This window comes from Saccopteryx leptura, chromosome 2 (assembly GCF_036850995.1).
Source record: "Saccopteryx leptura isolate mSacLep1 chromosome 2, mSacLep1_pri_phased_curated, whole genome shotgun sequence".
Taxonomy (NCBI): domain Eukaryota; kingdom Metazoa; phylum Chordata; class Mammalia; order Chiroptera; family Emballonuridae; genus Saccopteryx; species Saccopteryx leptura.
Window position 1 is genome coordinate 23,346,745 of NC_089504.1, and position 27,735 is coordinate 23,374,479.

A 27,735-nucleotide genomic window follows, 5' to 3' on the forward strand; every position below is an offset into this window, starting at 1 on the left:
ATGCCAGACAAGCTGCGAGGCTGAGGAGGAACCAGGGGGCCAGAACCAGCACTGGACCAGCACATGGGACCTGCCTGAGGCCATCGCGCTTCCCACGGGGCGTCATTCTGCAGGGTCCCCAATTAGGACAATGGTCAGGGACATTACACTCGGGCAAGGGCTCCGATGGGCGGCTTTTACACACACACACACACACACACACACACACACACACACACACACACACTTTTCACATCACCCCACCCAACTACTCCCAACTCCACCCTGAGGTAAGTCCCACCCTCTCTGGAAGGGTACATAAATCCCAGCCCGGTTCCTCCCGCTGAGTCATCTCAACCCCCTTTTCTAGGTAGTGGCACCTGCGGACTCTCGTAAGTAGAGATTCCCCCAGCCCGGTCCCACTTTTTCCTCCTGCTGAGTTTCTAGATCCCCTTAGCGGAGCGTTCGCGCGTTGCTCTCCCCCTCTCTTTTGCTGCATATCCTCCGGGTCTCTGGCTGGGAGGAAACCTGTTCGGATGCCTCCGGTCCGCGCTAGTTCTTGAAGAGTTGAAAACTGGTGCTGGAGCGAAGGGCTGGCCTGGATCGACTTTCGGCTGCACCACTTAGCTGCCTGCTCCCGGGAAGGGATTGGGCGAGGAACTTGCGGGGCTGCAAAACTAGGACAGATGTGGGAGGAGAAGGAAAGACGGGCGTCGGAGCTCCTTAGTGGGCTCGGGTACGCGCGGGGCGAGCAGGTGGGAGCCTGGGGCCGGTGCGCCTGAACTGGGCACAGCATCAGGCCCCTTGCTCAGGTCGGTGGGACGCTCCCTGAACCGCGCCCGCCTCTGCGGCCCAGCCCTTTCCGAGGGGCTCCTGGACGATGGCGAATTTAGAATTCTCAGCGGCCAGCATTTTGGGGAAAGACCCAGGGAGGAACAGCAGGTCCCGTGGGTCGGACCTCTCCCACCGCTCCACTTGCAATACCAAGTGGCCCCTCCAGGCCACAAGTGTCCCGGACCGGTGATGGGCAGAGGCCAGATTCAGAGCAGCGGGAATCATCTGTCGGTTTTGTGTGGGGGCAAATTTAAATCAATCCAAACAAATCCTCGATTCCTCGTTTGGTGCCAAGGAAAACTGGCGCCTAAAAATGGGGCGGAGCAGCAGCGCCACCCGGTGGTGCTCAAGTGTTCCTGAAACTACGTAGTCTTAGAACGCGCGGCTCTGCATTTGAAAGATGTGCGTGGACTTCGGAGTCAGTTCTTTGTGTTGAACGCTCTTTCTTAGGATTCTCTTCATGGGAGGCGAGAAACGGAGTATTTGCATACCAGGTAGCTCTTCAGTATCCTAGCGATGGCTGGGAAGAATTTCTGTGTTGGGTCACATTTTTCCTGGAAGCCTCATTTTTCTCTTCTGTACACTGTACACTGTAAATTTTACACTTAAGATACTAATGCCTATCTTATAGGGAAGTTATGCGGATAAAATGAGATGATGCATAGGAAGTGCTTAGCACAGCAACAAAAACATAGTGAATACTAAATAAATGTGACTGATGCTAAGTGATCATGATGAGAAGTAGACCCTGTTGTCTGGCCTCAGTACAATGGCTAGGGAGCCATCACAATCCAGTCACTTCATGACATTTACTGTGTTCTAGGCGCTTCAAGATGGTTCGTGCTAAGAACTGGACCTTGAAGAAGCACTTTGAAGGCCAACCTAAAAGTGGTGACTTTGAGATAAAGACAGTTGAACTCCCACCCTTAAAAAATGGAGGTAAGTCATAATCAAATGGTTTGAGTGGAAAGAGACTGTATCGGTCAGTCTTTGCTACATAACAAACTGCCCCCAAAACTTAGTGACTTGAAACAACAATCATATATTAGTATGCAACTCTGTGGCCTCAGTTTTCCTCTGTTGTGGCCTTTCTAGCAGGCTAGCTTGAGCTCTTTACTGTCATAGTTGTCTCCTGAATCTAGAGCAACAAAAGTTAGCAAGCCTCAATGTGCAAGTACTTTTGAAACCTCTATCTGTATTATGTTTGCTAGGGAACTTGTCAAAGCAAGTCACATAGCCAAGCTCAGATCAAGGAGAGGGAAAGAGACTTCTTGTTGGGAAGAGTGGCAAAGAGGCCCCCACATAGAGATGGGAGGTATTGGTGGCCATTTTGCAATCTGCCACAGAGACTTTTCCCAAGTCCTCTGTGTGAAGCCTCGATGTCATGTTGAAAAATCCCTCTTCCTCCTTGGTAACTGACACTCGTGCTTGGGTGTGTTATTCTTCGTGACTTTGACCAGACCATGCGAGGATTTCCTCTCTGTCCGGGTAAGCCCGATGATGACAGGTGGTAGAGACAGTCTGTGTGCAGAGCTCAGACTATCCTTGTGAGGAGACAAAGAGGAGGAAACCCTCTTCCTTCACTGAGGAGCCTCCTATCTACTTAGAGGAAGTGAAAGGTTGGGTAGAACTTAAAGATACCTGAAGGGGAGAAATGGCAACACACTTTATAACATGTTTGAGAATTAGCTTTGTAGAGTAGGTTCTAAGGAGTGTCTATAAGGGGTGTTTACAGGTAGATAAGTTTGCAAAAAAGGCATACAGTCAAATAGCATGGCAAAGTTATCAGTCCCATCTAAACTGGGCAGGACCCAGCTTTAAAATTCCAGAGAATGTGTACTTACAGGTCAGTCTAGCGACGTGCACAGTCTTTAATACTAACTGGAACTGGTCAGGAAACACTGTGTAAGCACTGTAACTGTGGTTATAAAATATGGCCCTGGGCAAGTTATTAAACCTAAATAAAATAGAAACGATAATTGTTGAAAATAGCAGATGAGGCTCTGGCTGGTTGGCTCCTCTTGGCCCAGTGGATAGAGTGTCAGCCTAGTGTATGGATGTCATGGGTTCAATTCCTGGTCAGAGCACACGAGAGAAACGACCATCTGCTTCTTTCCCCCTCCTTCTCTCCCCTCTCTCCCTCTTACGCTCTCACAGCGAGTGGCTCGATTGGTTCAAGCATCGGCTCCTGGTGCTGAGGATAACTTAGTTGGTCCAAGTATCAGCTTTAGGTGCTAAAAATAGTTCAGTTGATTTCAGCAACAGCCCCAGAAAGGGGTTGCCAGATGGATCCCGGTTAGGGTGCATGTGAGAGTCTGTCTCACTATCTCCCCTCCTCTCGGTCAAAAACTTGAAAAACAAAACTAAAAAGAAAGAAAAAAGAAAAGAAAATAGCAGATGAAATAATCTTGGAAAAGCATGGAGTTCTGAGTAAATATGATGATGATGGTGACGATGATGAAGAACAACTGTCTAATCGCCTCTGGAATGCTTTCTTTTGTAGAGGTCCTGCTGGAAGCTTTGTTCCTCACCGTGGATCCTTACATGAGGTATTACTTCCCTCCTAACAATTCTTATATCGTGTAGCGTATAACCCTATTTGACAGTAGTTCATCTTTTAAAATGTCCAGCTGATGCCTGACCTGTGGTGGCGCAGTGGATAAAGTGTCGACCTGGAAATGCTGAGGTCGCTGGTTCAAAACCCTGGGCTTGCCTGGTCAAGGCACATATGGGAGTTGATGCTTCCAGCTCCTACACCCTTCTCTCTCTCTCTCTCTCTCTCTCTCTCTGTCTTTCCCTCTCCTCTCTAAAATGAATAAATAAAAAATTGAAAAAAAAGAAAAAAAAAGAAAAAAAGAAAGGGTCTTCTTTTAAAAAAAATAAATAAATAAAAAAATAAAATAAAATGTCCAGCTGATTCAAAACAGTCATCCCCTCCCCCCCATTCTTCCCGCGCAGTGTCAGTGATGGGATGTGTGGGTGCTTTTGCAGGCAGTCAGAGAAGCCTGGGGAGGGATTTCCCTGCCCCTTGACTGTACGGTCACCTCCTGTCTCAGTGTCTGCAGTTCGCCTCTCACTGCTCCCCAGCATCGCTTCCCGCAAAGTGAAAAGAAAAAAGAAGCCAATCTCCAGTGAATCATCCGCTTCACTACTGGCAAATAATTTGAGTAGAGGAAAATGTTAAGACTAAAATTAGATTTTTTTTTTTTTTGCCTTTTATTTACCTGCAGTCTTTTAATTTAGGTCATCTGCAATTGACTCAAACTGTATATTCAGTGAATACTCTGGGAGGGGAGGGAATAAAAGCCTTCATAGGCCACAGACTCCTCAGTAATTTTTTGTCTAAGTAATTAATATAGTCACTTTTCCTTTAAGTGATTTTTTTTTTCCTAGCTGATTGACAGAGATTCAAAGCTAAGAGGCCAGCTGGGTGCCTACAATTCAACTCAATTCTGACAGTGACTCACAGATGAAAGGTTCTGTCCCACAAGACTGTCCACCCCCTTTTAAGGCGCCAATTGCAAGTCCAAGGTGTTCCCTGTGCATCTGACCAACCGGCGATAGAGCGGGGGTTCTAACAACACCCTCCTTGGTTGGCTAGACCTGCTCAGAACTCAGGAATCCAGTTTACTCACTAGGTCGCTGGTTTGTTATGAAAGGCTGTATCAGAGACAGCCAGATGGAAGAGGTGCATGGGGCGAGGTGTGGGGACAGGGCTCAGAGCTTCCATGCGCTCCCCAGGTGCTCAGCGACACAGAAGCTCTCTGAACACTGCCCTTTGGGACTTTTAGGTACGCTTCCTTGCATAGACATGATTGATTAACTCATTGGCCGTGGGTTAATGATTCAACCCCCAGCTCCTCTCTCGTTTCGGGAGCTAAAGGGTATGTGTGGAGTTGGCGTGAGAGTTGTGACTCCTCAGCCTTAGGTGAACAATCTTTCCAAAAATCACCCCGTTCGCAAAACAAAAGACAACTTTAATGCTCCTAACCACTTAGGCAATTTCAAGAGTTTTAAGAGCTCTGTACCAGAAATGAGGACATAGACCAAATAGGTATCTATATTTTTTATAAATCACAGTATCACAGCCAGTGTTTGGGAGAACAAGTACCCAGTGATGCCTGGGTTATGTTTTTAAAGTCATTGGTAGAAACTTACCCACAACTGAGCATGATGGTAAATTTCTCATGTTCTTTTCATAGAAAAATATGATCAGAAAGCTTCTTTGGGGGTCACAGCGCGGAACTACCTGTGACCGATTTCCTTCTACAGTTCACCCAGTTGTACTGCCCGCCCTCATGTATCTAAGTTTCATTTCTGCACACACTTCCCAGTGTTTTTTCCACTTGGCTTGAAACCCAAGACAGTTTTCCCCAGACACTCTGATGTATTAAGCATGGCTTTGTTTTGTTTGGTTTCAGGTTGGCGGCCAACAGATTGAAGGAGGGTGATATGATGATGGGGCAACAGGTGGCCAGGTAGTTATTTCCCTGTGTTCCAGTGCTCCGAAAATATCTCTCCCCTTTACCTTCTGCTGGGCCCTGTCTCTGTCCATTGTCCTCACAATTTTGTCAGCCTTTGTCAGTGGTAGTCAACCTGGTCCCTACCGCCCTCCCACTAGTGGGCGTTCCAGCTTTCATGGTGGGCGGTAGTGGACCAACCAAAGTAAAAGTAAAAAGATAGATTTAACTAGAGTAAGTTGTTTTATGAAGATTTATTCTGCCAAACTTAGCGAAAATCTGATATAAAATACTCGGTAAGTAATTATTATTATATGCTTTAACTTGCTGTAACTCTGCTTTATAAATTTTATAAAGTAAAGTTACTTCCCCACTTTATAAATCACCATTACTGTGGAACCGGTGGGCGGTTAGAAAATGTTACTACTAACAGAGATACAAAAGTGGGCGGTAGGTATAAAAAGGTTGACTACCCCTGGCCTTTGTGGTTCGCTCATTGTTTGATCGTCAAAGCAACTTGGAAACTCAGCCCTTTTCCTGACTAATGGGAGGGGAGGGAAGGCTGTGAAATTGTCATCATTTCAACTTCACTGTGCTATATTTACTTTTAATTACTAAAAAAATAATTGTCCTTGTCCAGTTTGTAATTATTTTGTAAAAATTAAATATTTATATCATGGAAACTGAAAGTTCTCCCATCATCTTAACCTTAGAGGTGACTGTTGTTAATGTATTATAATTTCAAAAATTATTCAGTACACATACTAATATTTGTATTTTTTTTTAAATGGTACTAAATGCCCTTCAGCAAATTGCTTTTTCTCAATATGCTATGGATATTCTTTGTTGGTAGTATATAAATCTACGTACTACCTATCTTTTAATGGCTTCAAATTATGTCATTGTTATCTGCTATTGAATTAATCCACTATTGATAACTGTTTCTAATTTTTTTACTATAAATAATTTTGCAAGGAATATGTATGCACTTATATGTGTGTATCTATGTATTTTTTGCCCACTTTGATAAATATTGTTTTACATTAAATTTCCAGAAGTATAAATTCTAGCTCAAAGGAGATGCACACCTTTATTTTGAAGAGTTGACTATAAATTGTTCTTCGAAATGACTGTATGGGTATGCATGCCTACCAATATCATATTAAAGACCTGTGTGCCACACTTCTATATGGCCACTGCTTACTGTCAATCTTGACAGTGTGAGATGAATATGTTGATACTTCATGCTTCGTTTAATTTGCATTTCTTTCATTATTAGTGATGTTGACATTCTTTATGTAAATTATGATAAAGTTCTTCTGTGAATTATTTGTTTATGTCCTTTTCCTTTAGGTCTTTGCATCTTTTATATTGATTTGCAAAAGCTTCTTTTCTGTTAGGAATACTGCTTTCGCAAATAGTTGGGTCTTTGTTCATCTTTATCTTTCTACTGTCTCCAATTATAGTTGAAACATTTTATGAGATAACAATATTAATATTTGTAATTATGGCTTCTTGATTTCTTTGTATGATGAGAGGCATCTTCCCCTCCAAAATGACTAAAATATTTATGTTTCCTTCCAGTATTTTATACTTTAAATTTTCACATTTAAATCTTTGAGTCCTTTTATTTTTTATTTTGGAATAAAGAGTGAAGTGTTTACTTTACGCCCAAATAACAAGCCAGTTATACCATTTATTGAAATCTTACTTAGAATTTTATTAGGACTTGAATGACTTTATATTTTCATTTACAGAAAACTGCTATTTTTACAATATTTCTCTCCAAGTACAAGTCACACCTCTCCCCTTATCCATTTTTGTGTTATGGCCTATCAAGTGGTTTTTTTTTCAGTAGGTCTTATACATTTCTTGCTAATAATCAAAGAAATGAACATGTATTTGTGTTTGCTGAATTGTCAAAGTTTTTGTTTTTGTTTTTACATAATACTCAGTGATGGAAATGTTGTTATAATAATCTCATAAGTTGAGCATAGAAACAAAAATTGGCATAACCTTCTAGAAAGTGATTTGGCAATATACAGCAACAGCTACAAATGTTTTAATACTCTTTAACCTAGTAATTTCTTTAAAGGAATACTGCCTAAAAAATAATAAAAATCTTGTTTACAAATTTGAATTGAAGTAATATTTACATTAGGAAAAAGTGGTGGAAATAGTCTAACTGTCTAATATTGGAGAAATAATTAAATTTATTACAGTTTTTGAAGGATTCTTATTAACATGAGAAAAAGTATAAGTTATATAGATGAGTATAATGTTGAGAGAGAAAAATTAGGTTACAAAAGTTTACTTCTGTTATGTGAATACATTTCTGCACACTTAAGAATATATCAAGACTGCCATAAAATACACCAAACTATTACAAGTTATCTTTGTTTTACAGAATTAGAACTGGTATTTTTATTTTATATAGTTTACATTTTTTTAAAATAAATTTATGTTGTATAACTTTATGATCTGGGAGGGGGAAAGAGTAAAGAACAGTAAGAGTGGAGACGATGGGAGAAAGGGAATCAGCTAATGAGACAACAAAGGAGCAGCTTAGAGGGGGAGAGATCAAAAGCCTGAAGAACTAGAAACCAGTGGGGAAGCATTTGGAGTGACCCAGTGCATTGAAAACAGTAGAAAGGTAAAGTCAGATAATGAATAATGAATGAAGAGTATCTACTGGATTTTGCCATCAGGGGGTTGTGGTGACCTTGGTGGAGTAGTTGGGGTATTGCACTGGGTTATCAAGTAAATGGGGGGTGGGGGTGAAGAAGAGAAAGGGAGGAGGTGGGGAGAAAATGAGAAGGTAAAATGGCGGAGTTGCGCATACTTATACTCTGAGAGGAAGGGACAGCAGAGAGGAGAATGCTACTAAAGATTCAGGAGAGAGAAAGGGCTGAGGAATGGAGGGTGACCCCTGAAGAACAGAAGCAGCTGGTGTTCGGGGCACCTGGAGACAGAGAATGGACACCTCTTGCTTAGAGAGAAGAGAAGTGGGTTAGGACAGGGACAGATCCTGGACCAGTTGAGAAGTGGGTTAGGACAGGGACGGATCCTGGACCAGTTGAGAGAGTTTCTCTCTGATGACCCATATTTTGTTCTCTAGGAGGAGAGAGCAATGGCTAAGGATTAAAATGGGGAGATGAGAGTAGGGTATTCATTCCTGGAATATCGACCCTGGTGCTCTTTGTGTACACCAGCCACGCAGCATCCTGACTCTCTTCAAGGGCAGGAGGTTTCACATGTCTCAATGTGCTTCACCTTTCAGAGTTGTGGAAAGTAAAAACTCAGCCTTCCCAACAGGAACTATTGTACTGGCTTCTTCGGGCTGGACAACACACTCCATTTCTGATGGAAAAGAACTGGAAAACCTGCCTGTAGAGTGGCCAAATACATTACCTCTGTCTTTGGCGCTGGGAACAGTTGGTATGCCAGGGTGAGTTTGCGGGTATGTGTCGTTTGTCTCAATGCTCGACATTCTGGATTTCCAAGTTGTTTGTCCAGAACTTGGTCAATAAGAAGAAATAAGACATTATAGGTTCAGGGCTGATTAGAGAAGGTGGTGGGACTGAAAAGGGAAAAAGAGTGGGCTGGGATAGAGTTAGCCTTAAGACTCAAGGAAACAGGAAAAATCAGGTCAGAGACACTGATACAAAGAGGAAGTGGTCTGACCAGGTGGTGGCACAGTGTATAGAACATCAGCATGGAACTCTGAGGTCCCAAGTTCAAAACCCTGGGGTCACCCGCTTGATCGCAGGCTCATCTGGCTTGAGCGTGGGCTCACCAGCTTGAGTGTGGGTTGCTGGCTTGAGCATGAGATCATAGACATGACTCCATGGCCACTGGCTTGAGCCAAAAGGTCACTGGCCTGAAGCCCAAGGTCGCTGGCTTGAGTCCAAGGTTGCTGGCTTGAGCAAGGGGTCATTGGCACAGCTGAAGCCCTCCCTCCCGCCCCCGTTAAGGCACGTATGAGAAAGCAATCAATGAATAACTAAGGTGCCGCAACTACTAGTTGATACTTCTCATCTCTCGCCCTGTCTTTATGTCCTGTCTGTCTGTCTGTCTCTCTCAAAAAAAGCAAAAACAAAAAAACAAAAACAAAGAAGTGGAGGTGAGAAGCATCATGGGGTATGATCCTTCTCAAGCAACTGGCAAATGTTAACAAATGCACCAGCTTCTGTGACCCTGGGAGGATCTTAGCTTCACTCCTCACTCAGCTCTGCCTCCATTTCAGAATTTAAAAAGGGAAAGAATTCAATCTACCTTGGCTTTTCTGTATCTGGGTCCTCCCTCACCTCTCCCTGTACACTTCTGTGTTTCCTGAGGGGCGAGGGAACCTGAGCTTTAAATAACGAAGATGTGTCACAGGTATGGTTGTGCCATCTCTCGGCTTGGCACAGATTTAAGACCCTCAGGTGTCTCTAAGCCTCAGCACGTTCTTCCTGTCCCTCAGGAAGCCTCCTAGTCCGTTCACCCTGTGTCTGCTCTCCAGGTTCCGGCTGCACTTCGGACCTCACCTTTCCTTTTCTGCCCCCGGGAAGCAAAGACGGTTGGATTCCTTTTGGAGTCCCCAGAACTTTTCTAGCCTGGGATTCATTTATTTCTATTCTTTCATTACATTGTGTGATCCTTTCTTTTCTCTCCCTCTCTCTCTCTCTCTCTCTCTCTCTCCCTCTCTCTCTCCCTCCCTCTTTCTTTTCATATTTTAAAGAATTTTAAAAAATAAAGTGAAAATATACACCTTCACATGAGATCTGCCTCTAACAAAAACCAGTCCCATAAAGCCTGAGGTCAAATTCCACTCAGAATTAGAACTACTCCCAGTTGCCATAGCCGAGAGACATCACTGTGAAATTAGAGGATGCTTAATACCTTGTTACATTAAATTAAGGGCCACTAATGTACAGAATTACTGCACTTTCCGGTCTTTCCTGCCTGCCCTGCACCCTCTGCTAATGAGAGCCTTTCCTTCCGCCTCGCGATCCCACACCTCCTTCTGTAAGCAGCGAGCAGGTGTCTGAGCACATCAGAGAAGGCAGACACGAGAAAACCTAAGAGCAAGTCTCCTGGGACTTAGTTGGGGAGAAAGTAATTTGCAAAATATTAGATCTTGACTCCTAAACCAGAGGATAATTTATTCCTTTATGTGTATTTCCTATTGACCTGTTCCAAGGAGTGCCCTGTTACTCTGATCAACTTTAGACCAGTTGTTCTTAGTGACTGACCGAGGGGGAGGAGTTATGCCACGCCTGCTTCTAGCCTCCTCTGGTGACACAGCCACCCATCCTTTGAGAATTCCTGCCATTTTGAGCCACTTACCAATGGGATAGGTCAGCCCTTCAAGAATGCTGAGACTTCTGCCGTGGACTATGAGAAAAATTAAACTTTAAAACATAAGGGAGTCTTTCAGTTATCCGAACTCCACACATTTAACATCCCCGCAAAGTATTCCGATGTGCCTTCAGTAGGACCTCTCTCTCTTTCCTCACTTGAGTTGGAACAATTCCTGTGTTTCGCTGGCCAGCCTGTTGATTCCATGAAGTCTTGCTTAGTGTAAAGTGTATCTTAAATTTCCTTCTAGAATTTCTTTACTGTTGGCTTCTCCATATTATCTTTGTTTTATTTTTTAAAAAGAGGTGGTGTTTGGGAAAGGCTGTGGGTATTTCAGGTCAATATGTCTAACTGAAAGCTGACAGTGGAAATACCTACAAGGCAGCCTGGGGAAAGGGTGGTTCTGGCTGTCATGGGTGGGATGGCACAATAAAAAAATTACCCTCTGCTTCTCTTAGGGTCAGGCCCACAGCCCAGCACTCTGGTCAGCGTTCATTAAGGCGGGGTGGTTCTCAGGCACCAGCATTCTGAAGAATCACCTGGAGTCTTATTAAAATTCACATTTCCACATCCCAGTATTTCTGAATCAGTGGGTCTGGGGTAGGGTTTGGGAATCTAAATTTCTAATAAACACTCTAGAGTCCAGGTGATTCTGAGGCAGGAGGTATGCCATCTGTTTTCTGGGGGAAAAAAAACCCCACTGGGTTAAGGGATTATTAGATATTTTGGTCCTTAGAAAAAGTATTCCACTGCCTTCCCTTCAATGCTCAACTCCCATGGACCCCCAAGCATAGAGGCTGAGTGAGCTTATGTTATGCCAACATGTCGTTCCTGTTTTGTATGGAAATAACTACATGAATTTGTCTAAAATTTTGAAAGTGGCTTAACAGTCACCATAATGGGTACAGATTTTATTGGCTCAGACTCAGGGATGCAAAATTTAACTTAAAAATGTTTCTACTGTTGTATTTTATGTCTATTTCAAGCCCTCATTTTGGCTGGTGTAGGAAACTAAAACCTCAGTGATTTCTCACATTATTTCAGGTTTCAAGCTCAGGATTTCCTTTATCTTCTTAGGGATGATGCAAAGCCCCCATAGCGAATGCAAGTTCAGTGTCAGTAGAAGGGAGACAACACCTTCTTGAGCTTGACTTGTCTTGAGGCTTAGGCTGGTCTCGTGCTCACAGAGTAACTTTTCCCATTGGGTCTTTATCCTGCTTTTTTCCAAGCTGGCAATCCGCCGAGTGTGGTGCTTTCTTCACCCCCTCCCCATCAGCGCTGTCTGAGCTGCATCTCTGCAGGCCTAGTAGTTCTTCTCCTGCAAGCTAACTTCAACATCCCACTTGGGGTGAGATGAGGAAGTTTCAGAAGGTCTTCCCTACTGCTCTGGAGCCATGGGAAACTCAAGGTGTTTCTCTCTGACCCCCTCATGCCTATGTCTGCTCTGTGGCAATGGCACCATGATGACATGGAGGCTGTCCCCATGAAGCTTACGACATCCCTAGGATTTAGATGGGAATGAGGAACACGTTCTCTATCCTTGGATCCCCAAAGCTTAAGGAGGACCTATTTTCTTATACCCCAAGACTTGACCTGGTTGGCCTTCCAGCCAACTCTCCATTCCGCCCTAGTTTCCATCATCTTTATTTCTGTTTGGGGGAGAGGGAGGGAAAGAAGAGGGGGACCGTTAGTCATATTCATTTCCTATTGTTTTCCTTTACCTAGACCCATGGCAGCGGTCTGCTGAGAAGGTCTTTGGGGTCTCTCTGAATGAGTTACAGGAGAAAGCAACAAGACTATCCACATATCCTTAATTTTCTTTTCTCAGCCTAACAGCCTACTTTGGCCTACTCGACATCTGCGGTGCAAAGAGTGGAGAAACAGTCCTGGTTAACGCAGCAGCAGGAGCCGTGGGCTCTGTTGTGGGGCAGATCGCTAAGCTCAAGGTAAGTGGCTTCCTCCAGGAGCAAGCACTCCCTCTGCGCCCTCCACGTGCACCGGGGGTGCAGCAGTAAGCCTGGCAGACCTTCCCCAGTCTCAGAGCCAGTTTGGTGGAGCTTGCTTAGCAGTTGCGGATTGGGAAAGATTGAGAAGTGGGGGAATGAGGAAACCGGGGTAACAAAGATGACCTGAACATTATTTGACAACATGGTAGCTATCAAGTCATAAATGGCCTCTGTCCAGACTGGTGAGTTTGTAAGCAGTAACTAGTTTGATAGTTTTTACTGAATGTTTCTTGTTACATCTTCTCTCCTCTCCTTATGATTGCCCCTAACAATAGAAGGAGGGAGTTGAGATCAGCCAACCGAGAGTCATCACCCCCATGGCGGCACTGCAGAGGCTACTGCAGTCAGTCCAGAGCAGTGGGGCCATGCTTGGGAACTAACTCCTGGGAGGCGCCTAGAGCATGGAAACGTGGGCTCTGATCTGGGCAGGTGTCTGTGTTCGAGAGATCTGATGTGATGGTGACAGGCAGCAGGGATCTCAGGCACGGTCAGGAGGTGTCACATGGTAGGAATGTCCCAAGGTGATCTGGCTTAGCTGCTCCTTTGCCAGAGGCTGGGATGCAGAATTCAGGACCTAGTTGCTAGGAAAAGAGTTAAGTAGAATACAGATGAATACAAGGCTACAACCAAGGATTCGGGCTGGTCTCCAGTGCTGATGGGAGCTTGGAATACAAATCAGAGATGAAGCTACCATAGAGGTTGCAGGAAGAACTTATTTAAAAGTAAATAAATAAATAGGAATAGATGTTGAATATTATCAAATGTCACTTCAGCATTTATCAGGTTAACTTTGCAGTTAATGACTTACATTAGTTTTCCAGTATTGAACCATTATAGCTTTAGTTACCTATGGTATATTATAGATTTGTACCTTTGAATTTTATTTGATTACATTTTACGTAGAATTTTTGTATTTATATTTATCGATAAGTTTGGTTTAAAGGTTTTTGGTTTCTTTTGTTTGTTTGTTTTGAACTTATCAGTGTTTAGCTTTGGGTTACACTAGACTTACAAAATGAATTAGTAATATTTTCAATTATCACATGTTAAATGTTTTCTTTAAAGTATAAAGGATATTTATTTCAAAAGTTGATATGGGCCCTGGCCGGTTGGCTCAGTGGTAGAGCGTCGGCCTGGTATGCAAGGGATCCCTGGTTCGATTCCCAGCCAGGGCACACAGGAGAAGCGCCCATCTGCTTCTCCACCCTTCCCCCTCTCCTTCCTCTCTGTCTCTCTCTTCCCCACCCCCCTCCCACAGCGAGGCTCCATTGGAGCAAAAATGGCCCCGGCGCTGGGGATGGCTCCTTGGCCTCTGCCCCAGGCGCTAGAGTGGCTCTGGTCGCAACAGAGCGACGCCCCGGAGGGGCAGAGCATCGCCCCCTGGTGGGCAGAGCGTCGCCCCCTGGTGGGTGTGCCGGGTGGATCCCGGTCGGGCGCATGCGGGAATCTGTCTGACTGTCTCTCCCCGTTTCCAGCTTCAGAAAAATACAAAAAAAAAAAAGTTGATTTGAGTTACCCTTATACCTATTCTTTTAGAAACCGCCCTGGGGACCACTGTACTAAAACGTTGGTACTTAAATCCTTAAAGGAGAGGCACGATTAGTTCTGCATTTTAGAGACGCCTTTTTGTCCTTGGTTCATAGTTCACAGGAACAAAGTACTAGAGACAGAAGTCCAATTAGGAGGCTCTTACAATAATTATGAGGAAGATTGTGATGCACTGACTGGAAATCTGAGCCAGCTTTTAAAGATATTTGGTAAAATAAATAAATAAAAATTTAAAACCTGGTAATTGGATGTGGGTAGAAAGGGGAAATGCACATTTCCTATGACCCACATGTCTCAGGTTTAGGTAACTGGGTGATACAATTCGCTACAACAGAGAATAGAAGAGAAGCAACAAATAACAAGCAAGGAAAAAAACACATTGTTTTAGACACTGTGATTACGAGGTACCTCCAGGCAATGCATGTGAAGACCATTGGAAATACCGATTTGGAAGTCACCCAGGACAGAGCCATGGGCTGGAGTTCATAGATGAGGGAATCACCTGCATGAGGGAGGCACTGAGGTCATAAGAGTTAATGCAGTCATCCTGTGAGTTTATAGGGCTAGAAGGAAAAAGGACAAAGGATGGAGCTTTTGCAAGAGTGTTTTTTTTTTTCTTGAATCATGGAGGAATAGAAAAGGTATATAGCAGTCATTGTTTGTACAGATGCATGTGTGAACTCAGATCTCTCCTCAATTGAAAGTACACAGTGGCCTAACCAGGTGGTGGCACAATAGATAGAGCAGGGGTCCCCAAACTTTTTACACAGGGGGCCAGTTCACTGTCCCTCAGACCATTGGAGGGTCGGACTATAAAAACAACTATGAACAAATCCCTATGCACACTGCACATATCTTATTTTAAAGTAAAAAAACAAAACGGGAACAAATATAATATTTAAAATAAAGAACAAGTAAATTTAAATCAACAAACTGACCAATATTTCAATGGGAACTATGCTCCTCTCACTGACTACCAATGAAAGAAGTGCCCCTTCCGGAAGTGCTGCGGGGGCGGATAAATGGCCTCAGGGGGCCACATGTGGCCCGCGGGCCGTAGTTTAGGGACCCCTGAGATAGAGCATCGGACTGGGATGTGGAGGACCCAGGTTCGAGACCCCAAGGTCTCCAGCTTGAGCGCAGGATCATCTGGTTTGAGCAAGGCTCACCAGCTTGAGCCCAAAGTCGCTGGCTCGAGCAAGGGGTCACTCAGTCTGCTGTAGCCCCCCCCGTCCCCCCCCCCCCCCCGTCAAGGCACATATGAGAAATCAATCAATGAACTAAGGAACCGCAACAAAGAATTGATGTTTCTCATCTCTCTCCCTTCCTGTCTGTCTGTCCCTATCTGTCCCTCTCTTTGACTCTGTCTGTCTCTGACACACACACACACACACACACACAGAGTACACAGTGGCTCATATTCTGGTCTTCACCATATGTCAGAATATAAGAGAGTTTTCTGAAGAGCTGCTTTTTGTGTGCCAATATAATCTCTAGTCTCATCCTGAAAATGCCTTTCAGAATGTTCTCCAGTTCCTCTATGATTAAGCAGTATCTAGTCCAATGCTTTGGATCAAATAAAATCACAAGGGGGCAGTTGCAGAAGGACTGTCTATGAAATGAGAGGCCCAGAACTGAGCCAAAATAACAGTCTAAAGGACTACACCGAGAGATGGCATGCAAATCATTTCCAGGGAAGATAATTCCCAAAATAAAGAAACAGGAGGGGAAAAATGAGTACCTTGTCAAGGCAATAGGTTGAAATGAACTGCAGACCACATATAGGATCTATTGGGAAGTCAGAGGCAAGCTGAAGTTATTCTTGGGTTGTAGGTTGGTTCAGGGACTAATTTCACTTACAGGACCTTTTGGTCCATCATGGTGTCCCCATATATGTAGCTCATCATCTCGGAGGTTGTTCTAGGGGAACCTGACCATACTAGACTAGGGGGATGTGTCGCGAACAAGCGCAGCTAGTAATTCCAGGTTCTGAGGGAGAACGGCGCAGAATTAGGAAAATAGACTCGCGGAGAAAAGAGGATGGGATCAGAAGGCCTCTGCAATGCTGATGGCAAGATCAGAGTGAGAGCCCCCGGTCTTGCTTTATTATATAGCGTAGACAATTAAAGCCTTTAAGCCAATATACAAATAAGGAAGTCTCTGATACAAAGCCACTTATCTGAGGCATAACTGGGATTCCTCATAAGAGTGCACCACCCCACATCATGCCACAGTCAAGGGTGTGGGGAAAAGCTCAGTTTTGAGAAGGGTGTTGAGAAGATCTTAGTACATATTATAAGGGTGTGTGGAAGATCTTAGTATTAGAAGGCTGGAGAAGAGCTTAGTCTTGAACTAAGCCCTGCGCTGTAAGGATTTTTGTCAGCTTACAGCCCATCTCCCACAGAAGTGGAGTTGGTCTATGCTTGTGACTTACAAATGGTTTCCATTTTTTTCCCACACTTAGGGCTGCAAAGTTGTTGGAGCAGCAGGGTCAGATGAAAAGGTTGCCTACCTTAAAAAGTTTGGCTTTGACGTTGCCTTTAACTACAAGACCGTGAAGTCTTTGGAAGAAACGTTGAAAAAAGCTTGTCCTGATGGTTATAATTGTTATTTTGATAATGTAAGTACAAATTAGATTTACAATCTGATTTCCTAACAAAGTAACTATACAAGGGATTATACTTCTGGTGTTTCCATCTAAAATCTATGAAGAAAGTGCATCTTCCTTTAAAAAACAAAAGCTTGATTGTGATATAATTCACCCATTTAAAATGTAGAATTCAGTGGTTTTTAGTGTATTCACAGAATTGTACAACTGTCACCACTATTAATTTTAGAACATTTTTATCAATGCTGAAAAGAAACACTGTACTTATTAGCAGTCACTACCTACTTTCCCCCCAAAAGTGGCCTTTTGTGACTGGCTTTACACTTACCATGTTTTCAAGGTTCATCTATGTTGTAGTGTGTATCAGTGATTCATTCCTTTTTATCACCAAATAATATTCTATTGTATTGATTTATCACATTTTATGTATCCATTCATCAGTTGATGGGCATTTGACTTATTTCCACTTTTTGACTATTATATAATGCTACTATAAACATTCATGTACAAGTTTTTGTGTGGATATATGTTTTCATATCTTTGGGGTCTACACCTATGAGTGGAATTGCTGGGTCAAATGGAACTTCATTTTAACATTTTGAGGCACTGCCAAACTCCTTTGCAAAATGGTTGCACTATCTGACATTCTCACTAACAATGTTTGAGGGTTCCAATGTCCCCACAACCCTCACCAAAACTTATGATCTGTCATTTTGATTATCGCCATCCTCGTGGGTTTGAAATGATCATCTCATTTTGGTCTTGATTTGCATTTCTTTAATGGTTAATGATATTGAGCATCGTTTCATGTGCTTATTGGCCATTTGTATATCTTCTTTGGAGAAATGTCTGTTCATATCCTTTGCTCATTTTTCAACTGCATTATTTGTTGAGTTGTAAGGCTTCTTTATGCATTCTGGACACAAGTTCCTTATCAGATACTGCCCACTAACCAATCCTCCCAGAGTCGGGATCATAGCCCACCCAAACGGCTTCAGAGCCAGAGCTTCTTGACCTAAACTGCACTGTTCTCTACTGTCTTCACCCTCGGATAATCTCCACAAGAAAGCAGAAAAGGGAAGGCAGAGCAGTAGCCTCATTTGACCTTAGCTGAGAACTTTGAATCTCTTTCCTTGCTCTGTATGTGTCTGCAAATAACCAAGGAAAACCCTGTGAATAGTTAAATTTGGGGGTTATAAATAAATTTTAGCAAGTAGTCCAATTTGCATATATGGGATCCAATAATAATGAGGATCCATTGTATATGGTTTACAAATCTTTTCTCCTATTCTTTTTTTGTAAATTGTCTTCACTTTCTTGATAGTGTCCTTTAAAGCACCGATGTTTCAATTTTGGTGGTCCAATTTATTTTTTCTTTTATCACTTGGGCTTTTGGTATCGTGTCTAATGCTTTACCTTACCCAAGGTCATGAAGATTTATTTACTCCCTTGTTTTCTTCTAAGTGATTTATAGTTTTTAGCTCTTATATTTAGGCTTCTGATGCATTTTAAGTTAAGATGTAAGAAAAGAGTCCAATTTCATTCTCTTCCCTGTGGATATCCAGTTGTTCTACACCATTTGCTGAAAAGACTGTTTTGTCCCTATTGAGCTGCATTGGCACTTGTATTGAAACCAAGTGACCATAAATGTAAGGGTTGATTTGTGGACTCTCAATTTAGTTCTATTGATCTATATTTCTTTTCTCATACTGACTTGATTAAAATAGCTCTGTAGTTAATTTTGAGACTAGAAAATGTGAGTCCTCCAACTTTGTTCTTTATCTGCCATTTGAGCACTTTTCCAAACTTTTAGGTTAAGGCAATGACATAATTGAATGGATCAGAGAACCTCACAATATAATAAAGTTTATTTAAGTTATATAAGGTATGTTCCCATGTAAAGTGGAAATGTCCAGTTTCTAATCTCTTTCCAAATGCAATTTTCTGCACTGTTATGCTAATTCAATCAGTTTTGTTGCTGCTCAGACAAGTCATCTGAAATGATAATTGTAAATTAATGATTTTCCTGAATCTTCAAGTGTTTAGATTATTTAAGGTTTTTGTTCATTTGTTTGTTTTTTGTCTTCTTTAGGTAGGTGGAGAATTTTCAAACGTTGTTATCCCCCAGATGAAGAAATTTGGAAGAATTGCTATCTGTGGGGCCATCTCTACATATAACAGTACTCGCCCTCTTCCCCCAGGTAACAAGCTCATGTACTGGTCACAGATGCAGGAAGCCTAGACAAAGAGAAGGTTCACAGATATGGCATCATAACATTAAAAAGATTTTAGTGACTATCAAAATTTTAAAAGACTTCTTGATATTCTTGATGAAATTGTATTTGGCCCTGGCCAGTTGGCTCAGTGGTAGAGCGTCGGCCTGGCATGCGGGAGTCCCGGGTTCAATTCCCGGCCAGGGCACACAGGAGAAGCGCCAATCTGCTTCTCCACCCCTCCCCCTCTCCTTCCTCTCTGTCTCTCTCTTCCCCTCCTGCAGCCAAAGCTCCATTGGAGCAAAGTTGGCCCGGGTGCTGAGGATGGCTCTGTGGTCTCTGCCTCAGGCTCTAGAATGGCTCTGATTGTGGCAGAGCGACGCCCCAAGATGGGCAGAGCATCGCCTCCTGGTGGGCGTGCCAGGTGGATCCCGGTTGGGCGCATGCGGGAGTCTGTCTGCCTCCCCGTTTCCAACTTCAGAGAAATACAAAAAATATATATATATATATTTATCAGTTTATATTTCTATATAGAGAAGTAATAGGATCTGAAACTATGGAACAAACCCCTGTTATTACAAGTTTTAGTTTTTACCTACTTCCTGAAAAATTAGAAAAAGACAGCCATGATTTAATTTAGAAACAGAGCACCTTTGTCTGGCTGGTTCTTCGGGAGATTTGGGATACTGTTGGAGGTGTGGGTATGGGTAGAAGGGTGGCCTGAGGCAGGTGAAGGGGAACACAGGCTGTCATTTCCTTCATATAGCCAAGGGGGGGGTGCTTCGTAGAGCAGCAGGGCCTCCTGGCCTCATCACACTGACAATTTCCACACAAAGGGAAAGGAGCATGCGTTTCTGCCATTCCTTAATTGTCCTTGTTTGTTTCTCCTATGCCCTGCCATGCCCTCCGTCCCCCACTTCTTCACTCTCTTATGCTGAGACCACCCCCTCCGACCTCCATACCCGTGAAGCAGTGTCAGTTGGAGAACTGTACTCATTCGATCCCCATCTCTGAAAGATATTATATATGTCTCCTGTTTTACGGAGGGGGAGATGAATGACTGAGAGGACCAGAGGCTCTTTAAATCCTATTAGCCACAGACTCAAAACAAAAACAAGTCTTCTGAACAACTCATACAGACTCCTTTTCTGCTACAATAAGTCTGTGCTGTTGGTGGCATTACAGATTTACTGTGGTACAAAAAAAAAAAAAAAAAAAGAGAGAGAGAGAACAAAAAGGAATCTTCCAGATTATTATCAGGACCTAGGCAACTATAGATAAGCTGGTTATTTATTCTATGAGGGGCTTGACTGATGGGAATGAAACTTTGTAGCCCTGCTAGTTAACAACACACAATTTGAAGAATCAGAGATACTGCTGTCTCCAAGAAGGAAACTCCAGGCTCACTTGGCAATCTTATTGCTAGGGACTTTTTTCCCCCTATATTTTTCTTTGATGCTAACTAAGAATCATGAGAAATCTCCTGCCTGCCAATTGAGCAAAGCTCCAGGATGCATTTTCTTGACCACAGTCTAAGTAGATGTAGCCAAATATTTTGGATACAGTCACTTGATCTAGTTTTTTTAGCAATGAGTATTTGGAAGTTCAGCTGCTCATATAGGTCTTGGAGATGTCAGCTAGCCTTGTCCATTCCATTTTAATCAGATATGATTCTGACCCACCAGAAATTCTAACATACTTCACTGTTAGGATAGCTCAGAGGCAAGTAATCATTTGCCCCAACTATAATGCCACATTGTTTTATGCTCTCAATAAAGAAACCCACATTCCCATCAGGGCGGACAAGCCCAGGAACCTTATTTCATCCTCTTCCAAGGTGAGGAAATGAGAATTCCAACCCATAACCCCAAAAGAAATATGGTTGGAGTGGGTCTTCTGAAGAAGCATTCTTTCTGTGACACCAGTCTAGACTTTGGGTTTGTCATTCTCCGATGTCACTCTCATGTCTCACTCATTTTTGCCCCAGTTTCTTTTAGTTCAGGGTGATGCCCTATTTTTCTGACTGCTAATGTTGCTTCCTTCAAAGTAGGGAGAGGGAGCGACAGGTGTGAGGGATGGCAGTTTCAAAGATGCTGAAAATAGATTCTACCACTCCTCTTGTCTCTTCCGGTCCTCGCTGAATTGGACTTCCTGAAACTTGTAAGACTGTGTTCAGGTGTCGTTCCCTCAGTCTCTGGTCCTTTAAGATCCTTAGGAGAAGAAGTCAGGCAGCCATCCAGCCTGTCCTCTCTCACACAGAACAGTACTACCTTACAGGCTACAGGATAGCCTTGTGCTTTTTCTGGACTCAGGTTGTCAAAGTGTGACCCCAGGGCCAGCAGTACCGCCATCTCCTAGGAACTGGTTAGAAATGCCAATTCTTGGGGCCTACTCCATAACCACAACCAGAAACTGGGGGAGGACCCCAGAAATTTCTTTTGAAAGACTCTGTGCATGATTCTGATGTACGTTAAAATGTGAGACCCATCGTTCAGGCTAGTGCTTGGTACTCTGAAATGGTGAGAACAGAGGCAGGTATAGGAGTTGTTAAGCCTTGATCTCTTCTCTCTTGCTGGCTCTCAGTCCAGGGGTGGACATGAGTTGTTTTGCATCTCCATGAGTACAGACTAGGAGATGGGTTTATGCCATATGCATTAAGCCATTGAGAAAAACAGGCTAAGAATTGGGAGTGTGAGGGTATTCATTCTTGAGTAGTGTAGCAATGTTTTCATGTTCTCTTCAGAACCTCCTTCTGTTCCATAGGACTATCTTGGAAGTTTTTGGTGGGTCTTGCTTCTGGCATGTCCAGGATGACCCGTCCCTGGCTGCCTGGCCTATGCAAGGACTTGAAGAGTCTTTCCTGTCGCTGCAGTAACAAATTACCGCAAACTTAGTGTCTTAAAACCACGCACATTTATTGTCTTATAGTTCTGGAGGTCTGCTGACTCTAATGAGTCAGCAGGGCTGTGTTCCCCCTGAAGGGTCCCGAAGAGAGTCTCTTCCCTTGGTTTTTCTAGCTCGAAAGGCTGTCTGCATTTCTTGGCTTGTGGCCCCTTCCTCTGTCTTCAAAGCCAGCAGCGTAAGATCATCAACTCTCTCTCTCTTTCTTTCTGATCTCTGCTTCTATCCTCACATATTTTTTCCTGACATTTCTGCATCCCTCTTTCCCTTACAAGGGCCCCTGTGATTATATTGGGCCCACCTATATACTACACAATAATCTCCCCATCTCAAGTTCTTAATCACATCTGCAAAGTCCCTTTTGCCATGTAAGGTTAACATCTTCAGAGGTCCTGGGAATTAGGATATGGACCTCTTTGGGGGCCATTATTCTGCATACCTCAGAGTGCATGTTGATTTGTGGGCAGCCCTGTGGATCAGAAAGGAGGGGAGGAAATGGAGGGGAAGCAGGAAGGGAACAGTCAGTGACGTGACTTGTACTGTTTGCTTCCACCATGGCCACCTCCCTGGACCCTGTCACCCAAATGTGCCCTCCTCTTCACAGGCCCACCCCCCGAGGTTGTTATCTACCAGCAGCTTCGCATGGAAGGCTTCATCGTCACCCGCTGGCAAGGGGAAGTCAAGCAGAAGGCTCTGAAAGACTTGCTGAAATGGGTCTCAGAGGTAAAGGTCTCCAGAGCTACTCCCTCCAGTTGTATACTAGATCCCATTCCCTGCTGATGCTGTAGACTTCAGATTTCCACTGCAAATATGTCTCACTGCTCCCTGTCTTATAGCAAAATACCTGCAAGTGTTGCCTGCACTCACTGTCCGCAGTTCCTCTTCACATGCTTTCTTGAATCCGCACGTCAGGCTTTCTCACGGGTCACTGGGTCTCTTCTTCTCTGTCCACACTCTGTCCATCCCTCAGTTAGCTTCTCCAAGCTCATGGCTTTAAATGTTGGGAGGCTGATTGCTCCTATGTGTCTGTCTCCTGCCTCCACCTCTCCCCTGAGCTCTAGACTGCTTGACAGCTGCACTTGGATGTGTGACACGCATCTTTGACTTCATGTGTTGAAAACGAAATATGTTTTGATCTTTCCTGCCAAACCCGTTCCATAGATAGGTCCCGCCACCTCACTGATGACAGTTCTACCCGTCTAGTTGCTCAATTCAAAAAATTTGAAATCATCTTTGTTTCCTTCCTTTCTCTCATACCCATGTCTAATCTGTTGGGAAATTCTGGTGGCTCTAGCTTCTAAATATATGTAGAATCTGATCGCTCCTCCCACCTCCATTGCTACCACTTTGGTCCAGGCCACCACTTCTCTAGGATGTCATGTTAGCCTCTATCTGGTCTGCCACCATTGTGTCTTTACAGACAATTTCCAACACTGCAGCCAGAGTGCTCTTTTAAAGCATAAATCAAACCATGTCATTCTGGCCCTGGCCGGTTGGCTCAGCGGTAGAGCGTCGGCCTGGCGTGCGGGGGACCCGGGTTCGATTCCTGGCCAGGGCACATAGGAGAAGCACCCATTTGCTTCTCCACCCCACCCCTCCTTCCTCTCTGTCTCTCTCTTCCCCTCCCGCAGCCAAGGCTCCATTGGAGCAAAGATGGCCTGGGCGCTGGGGATGGCTCCTTGGCCTCTGCCCCAGGCGCTAGAGTGGCTCTGGTCATGGCAGAGCGTCGCCCCTGGTGGGTGTGCCGGGTGGATCCCGGTCGGGCGCATGCGGGAGTCTGCCTGACTGTCTCTCCCTGTTTCCAGCTTCAGAAAAATACAAAAAAAAACACAAAAAACCATGTCATTCTAATTCTCAAAACCCTGCAAAACTCCCCATGTCACTTAGAATAACACTTTTAAAACTGTCTGCGATCTATCCCCATTAACTCTCTAATTTCATTTCTCAGTAGTTTATTCACTGCGTTCACTCTGCCCAGTCCCTCCCCTTCCCTCTCCACCCCTCTGTTACTGCTTAATTCTCCCACTTCCTTCACTTCTTTGCTAACAACCACTTTTTGAATGAGGCAGCTTTACTGTGACCCTATTTCAAACTGTAATCCCCTCCCTTTCATTCTTGCTCCTCATCTTTTATCCATAGCCATGATCATCTTTTAATATAATATATACACAATTCTTTATTAATTTATTGCCTGTCTCTCAGCCCATGAGAAGCAACCTGTATGTGGGCAGTAGGATTCGTGCATTTTGTTTTCTGATGTAGTCTCAGCACCTGGAATAGTGTCTGAATCAATGTAGGCTTTTGATGAATATTGTTGAATGAATGAGGGGCATATCTCTGTGCCATGGCTCTTCCAGGTCCTATGTTCGAGTCTTCTTACAGCCACGCCTCTAGCTCAGAGGAGGGAGCCCATCCCTTTGCCCTGTGCAGTGAGCACTTTCCCACCAAGACCATGTAGAGTGTTAGCCAATAGGCCTCTGAATAACCAAGATGCATTGTTTTAGTTTTCAGAGGGGGAAAGTGGTATCACACTTTAGTTCCTGGCTCTATGACAATCTCCCCATTCAAAGAAATAGACGGCTTCTCTGGCAACCACCAGAGGTTGGCGTTGTTCCCAGTCTAACACTTGGAGCACTGGGCTGGGCTCTTTCCAGGAAGTTGGGAAGAGCCGAATTATTTTTAAGTTCCCAGTGTGTAGCCTCTTTGTCCCTGTTGGTGAGATTGAATCCAGTGCTTCCATGGTCACAGCTGACAACAAGAAACCACCATGCTGGTGTCCCTAATACCTCCCTCTAACAAAGTGAATGTAATTATAGTTTTGTTTTAAGTAATTAGTGAATTGGCCTCATTTCTTATCTACTTATTTTTTTTTCTCATCTCTTGCCTTTTAAAAATATACTTTTCATTTTAGAATAGTTTCAGATTTACAGAAAATTCACACACAGATAGTAAAGAGAGTTTCCATATACCCTATATCCTACACCTCAATTCCTGTGTTATTAACATTTAATATTGGTATTCACCCTCTACTTTTTAACCTTCAAACTGCATTATACCTTTTGACCTTTTCCGGGTTCTGTGCCTCTTCATGAGCGGGAATGAGCGTGGACTCTTTAGCCAAGGGTTCAAATCCCAGCTTCCCTACTAGTTGAGTGCCCTCAAGCCAATGGCCCCTCCATAAATGTCCATACAGGGTGCTGAACCATCTCTGGAATACATTAGGGGGGGAAATGGTATCGGTGACTCAGGTCTCCACATAGGACTCCTTAAAAAACACCTGAAAATGTGATTAGTTCCCCTTAGTAGACTGTGCCTTGTCGTCGAATAGGAGTGAAAGAGCTTCCTCTCTAAATGAACACTTCCCTCCCAGACTCCTAAATGAATGTCAAACCCATATGAAAAAAAGCTTGGCTTGAAGGGAAGACCGATCATTAAGGAGCCATGGTATTTCCGTTTCCTGGACAGGCTCTGCCTCCTCGGGGGTCAGAGAGAGGCGACAAAGCTGCATCATTGAAAAGGGGAGCACAGATAACACCCTAAGGGGAGCTCCTTTCTCCGTCCACTTTTCACCTCTTCTGAGAGCCTTACACTATCCAACTTTTCATATAATTTACTTAGTAACTGCTTAATCACTGCCTAGTGACATTTCTCCTATTGTTACTCTATACGTGGATGCCTATTATTAAATTCTTATGTGTACTTTGTAATCTGTTACATACATGCGAGTGTGGGTCACGCCCCAAAATGCCCCTTTAGCTCACAGAGCATAGGGCCTCCAGCTTTCGATTCTCTGTCTCCTGTGACGTACCTGACAAATTTGCTACGAGAAGAGTATATCATTTAGAATATGATGTCAATCTATTCTATTTGTTGTTGTTTTGATACAGGGCAAAATCCAGTACCAAGAATACATCACTGAAGGATTTGAGAACATGCCCGCTGCGTTTATGGGAATGCTGAAAGGAGATAATTTGGGGAAAACAATAGTGAAAGTGTGAAAAAAAAAATGCCATGTAAACTCTGGAAATCATTTGGATAATTATTTCTTTTTAAGTATTTAGTAAAAATGTATACCAGCTTCACTGTTTAAGAAATAGTGGTTGTAATAACTTTGATCTACCTAATAAAATGCATTTAAATAGTATGTAATTAGCAATAGAGAATGAAAAGTTCATAGTGAACAACAGCCAGTCACCTCACTGTCTACTACAGTTCCTTCTGGGTGATGGTAGAAAATACTGGATTTGAAGTCTAAAAGTTGACTGCCTCTGTGACCTTGAGCTTCTAATTATTTCATCTGCAAAGTAAGAATAGTACCATCTTCTTTATATACATATTAGACATTTATTTAAAACACCAGCACAGGCCTGCCTATACAAGGTACCCGATGTTAGTAGCTACCTCCCTGCAGAAATTCATGACTTTAAAGTCCTAAGATTACCACCCTTTTTGTTTTGATTATACAAGAAATAATCATTGCTAATACACAGGGCTCTTGGAATAGCCCACACTGCTCCTTTGCAGGTGAGTCTAATAGCATGACAGACGAAGGAAAGAAATCTATTGTTCACAACAGCTACAAAGATGAAAGCATGTGGGAATATACATAAAGCTAATATAAATGTGTGAGATTTTTATGAAGAAAGCTTTAAAACATTACTGAGGAACACAAATGACTTTAACATAGGAAAGGGTACCATGCTTTTGGACAGGAACAGTTAGCATCATAAAGATGTTAATTCTGTTGGTCAGTTCTGCCACCAAGAGGAGGGGTTAAACTATAGTACAGGGAAAAAATGGGAGAAGAACGTGTGTGCGTGTAAAATCTCTGCAAAGATGTCATCAACTACTGATAACCTGGTTTGTCTCCAAGGAAAGCCAAGGAGTGCCTGAAGGACAGGACTAGGAGAAAAACTTGACACTGTATAAACTTTTGTACTTTGTGAATTATGAACAAATTATTTATTCTCTATTACAAATACCATTAAAAAGTAAAAGTCCCTGCCCTTTTGTGTGCCCTTCCCATGGAGAGGGTAATAGAACATGTGTGAGATAAACCTCAGGATAGTGTGGGGGGCACCCCTAAGATTGAACACCCCTGGTGTTCTTACTTCTTGAACTTGTCCACATTGAGCCTCCAGCAATGCAGTGATGAAACTTCAGTTTTCCTAACCTGGTCCTGGTTCCCATGGCTTTCTGCTCTCGGGCTTCTACTGTAGTAACCAGTGATTCTCTGTATCTGCCTGTCTGACTCACCAACTTGTGGGCAGTGTTTTCCCCTGACCTCAGTTCTCTGCTAGATCTATAAGGAGTTGGTTTTTTAATTCATTCACTTTTTTCTTGTTTAGGGCAGAGTGATGACTGCCAAGTGCAACACATGCCAGACCAGAAACCAGAAGTCAAGAGCATGTATTCGTAATTTTGATATTTTTCCTTTTTCTCTCGGATGGTTAGTGTTTTTAGTTTCTCACTGAAGAAATTGTTGCATAGCTCAAGGTCATGAAAATTTTCACCCATATTTTATTCTGTATATTATACAGTTTAAATTTTATGTTAGCTCTGTGATAAAGCACAGAGTAGGGGATTGGGATTGATTGAAAAGGTCCTAGAGAATTTGGGGGGTGATTCTAGTGTTCTTTTGGAGTGGGGACTACGTAAGGTAGGCATCGGTCAAAACTCATGAAATTGTACACTTAAATGTGTGCATCTTATTGTATGTAAATTGTACCTCAATAAAGTTAATTTTAAAAAAGAAAAATACAGCCCTGGCCAGGAAGGTCCGTTGGTTAGAGTATTGTTCTGATACACCAAGGTTGCAGGTTTGATCCTGTCAGGGCACATAC

The 27,735-nt window shown here is 43.3% G+C and overlaps 1 protein-coding gene across 1 annotated transcript; it reads left to right on the plus strand.

Moving 5' to 3' along the window:
• Positions 1–274: 274 nt before the first annotated feature.
• On the plus strand, positions 275–26,036 carry PTGR1 (prostaglandin reductase 1). Its single transcript, XM_066367438.1, has 10 exons — positions 275–371; positions 1,637–1,752; positions 3,317–3,362; positions 5,235–5,291; positions 8,554–8,721; positions 12,445–12,562; positions 16,635–16,790; positions 18,871–18,979; positions 22,497–22,615; positions 25,780–26,036. Exons 2-10 carry the CDS (start codon positions 1,647–1,649, stop codon positions 25,888–25,890), a joined length of 990 nt encoding a protein of 329 aa, XP_066223535.1. The 5' UTR covers positions 275–371; positions 1,637–1,646; the 3' UTR covers positions 25,891–26,036.
• Positions 26,037–27,735: the final 1,699 nt, after the last annotated feature.

Coding starts and splice junctions, on each gene's coding strand:
- PTGR1 (XM_066367438.1), top strand. CDS start 1,647: ATGGTTCGTGCTAAGAACTGGACCTTGAAGAAGCACTTTGAAGGCCAA. Junction 3,363..5,234: donor ACCGTGGATCCTTACATGAG/GTATTACTTCCC, acceptor GTTTGGTTTCAG/GTTGGCGGCCAACAGATTGA. Junction 8,722..12,444: donor GGAACAGTTGGTATGCCAGG/GTGAGTTTGCGG, acceptor TTCTTTTCTCAG/CCTAACAGCCTACTTTGGCC.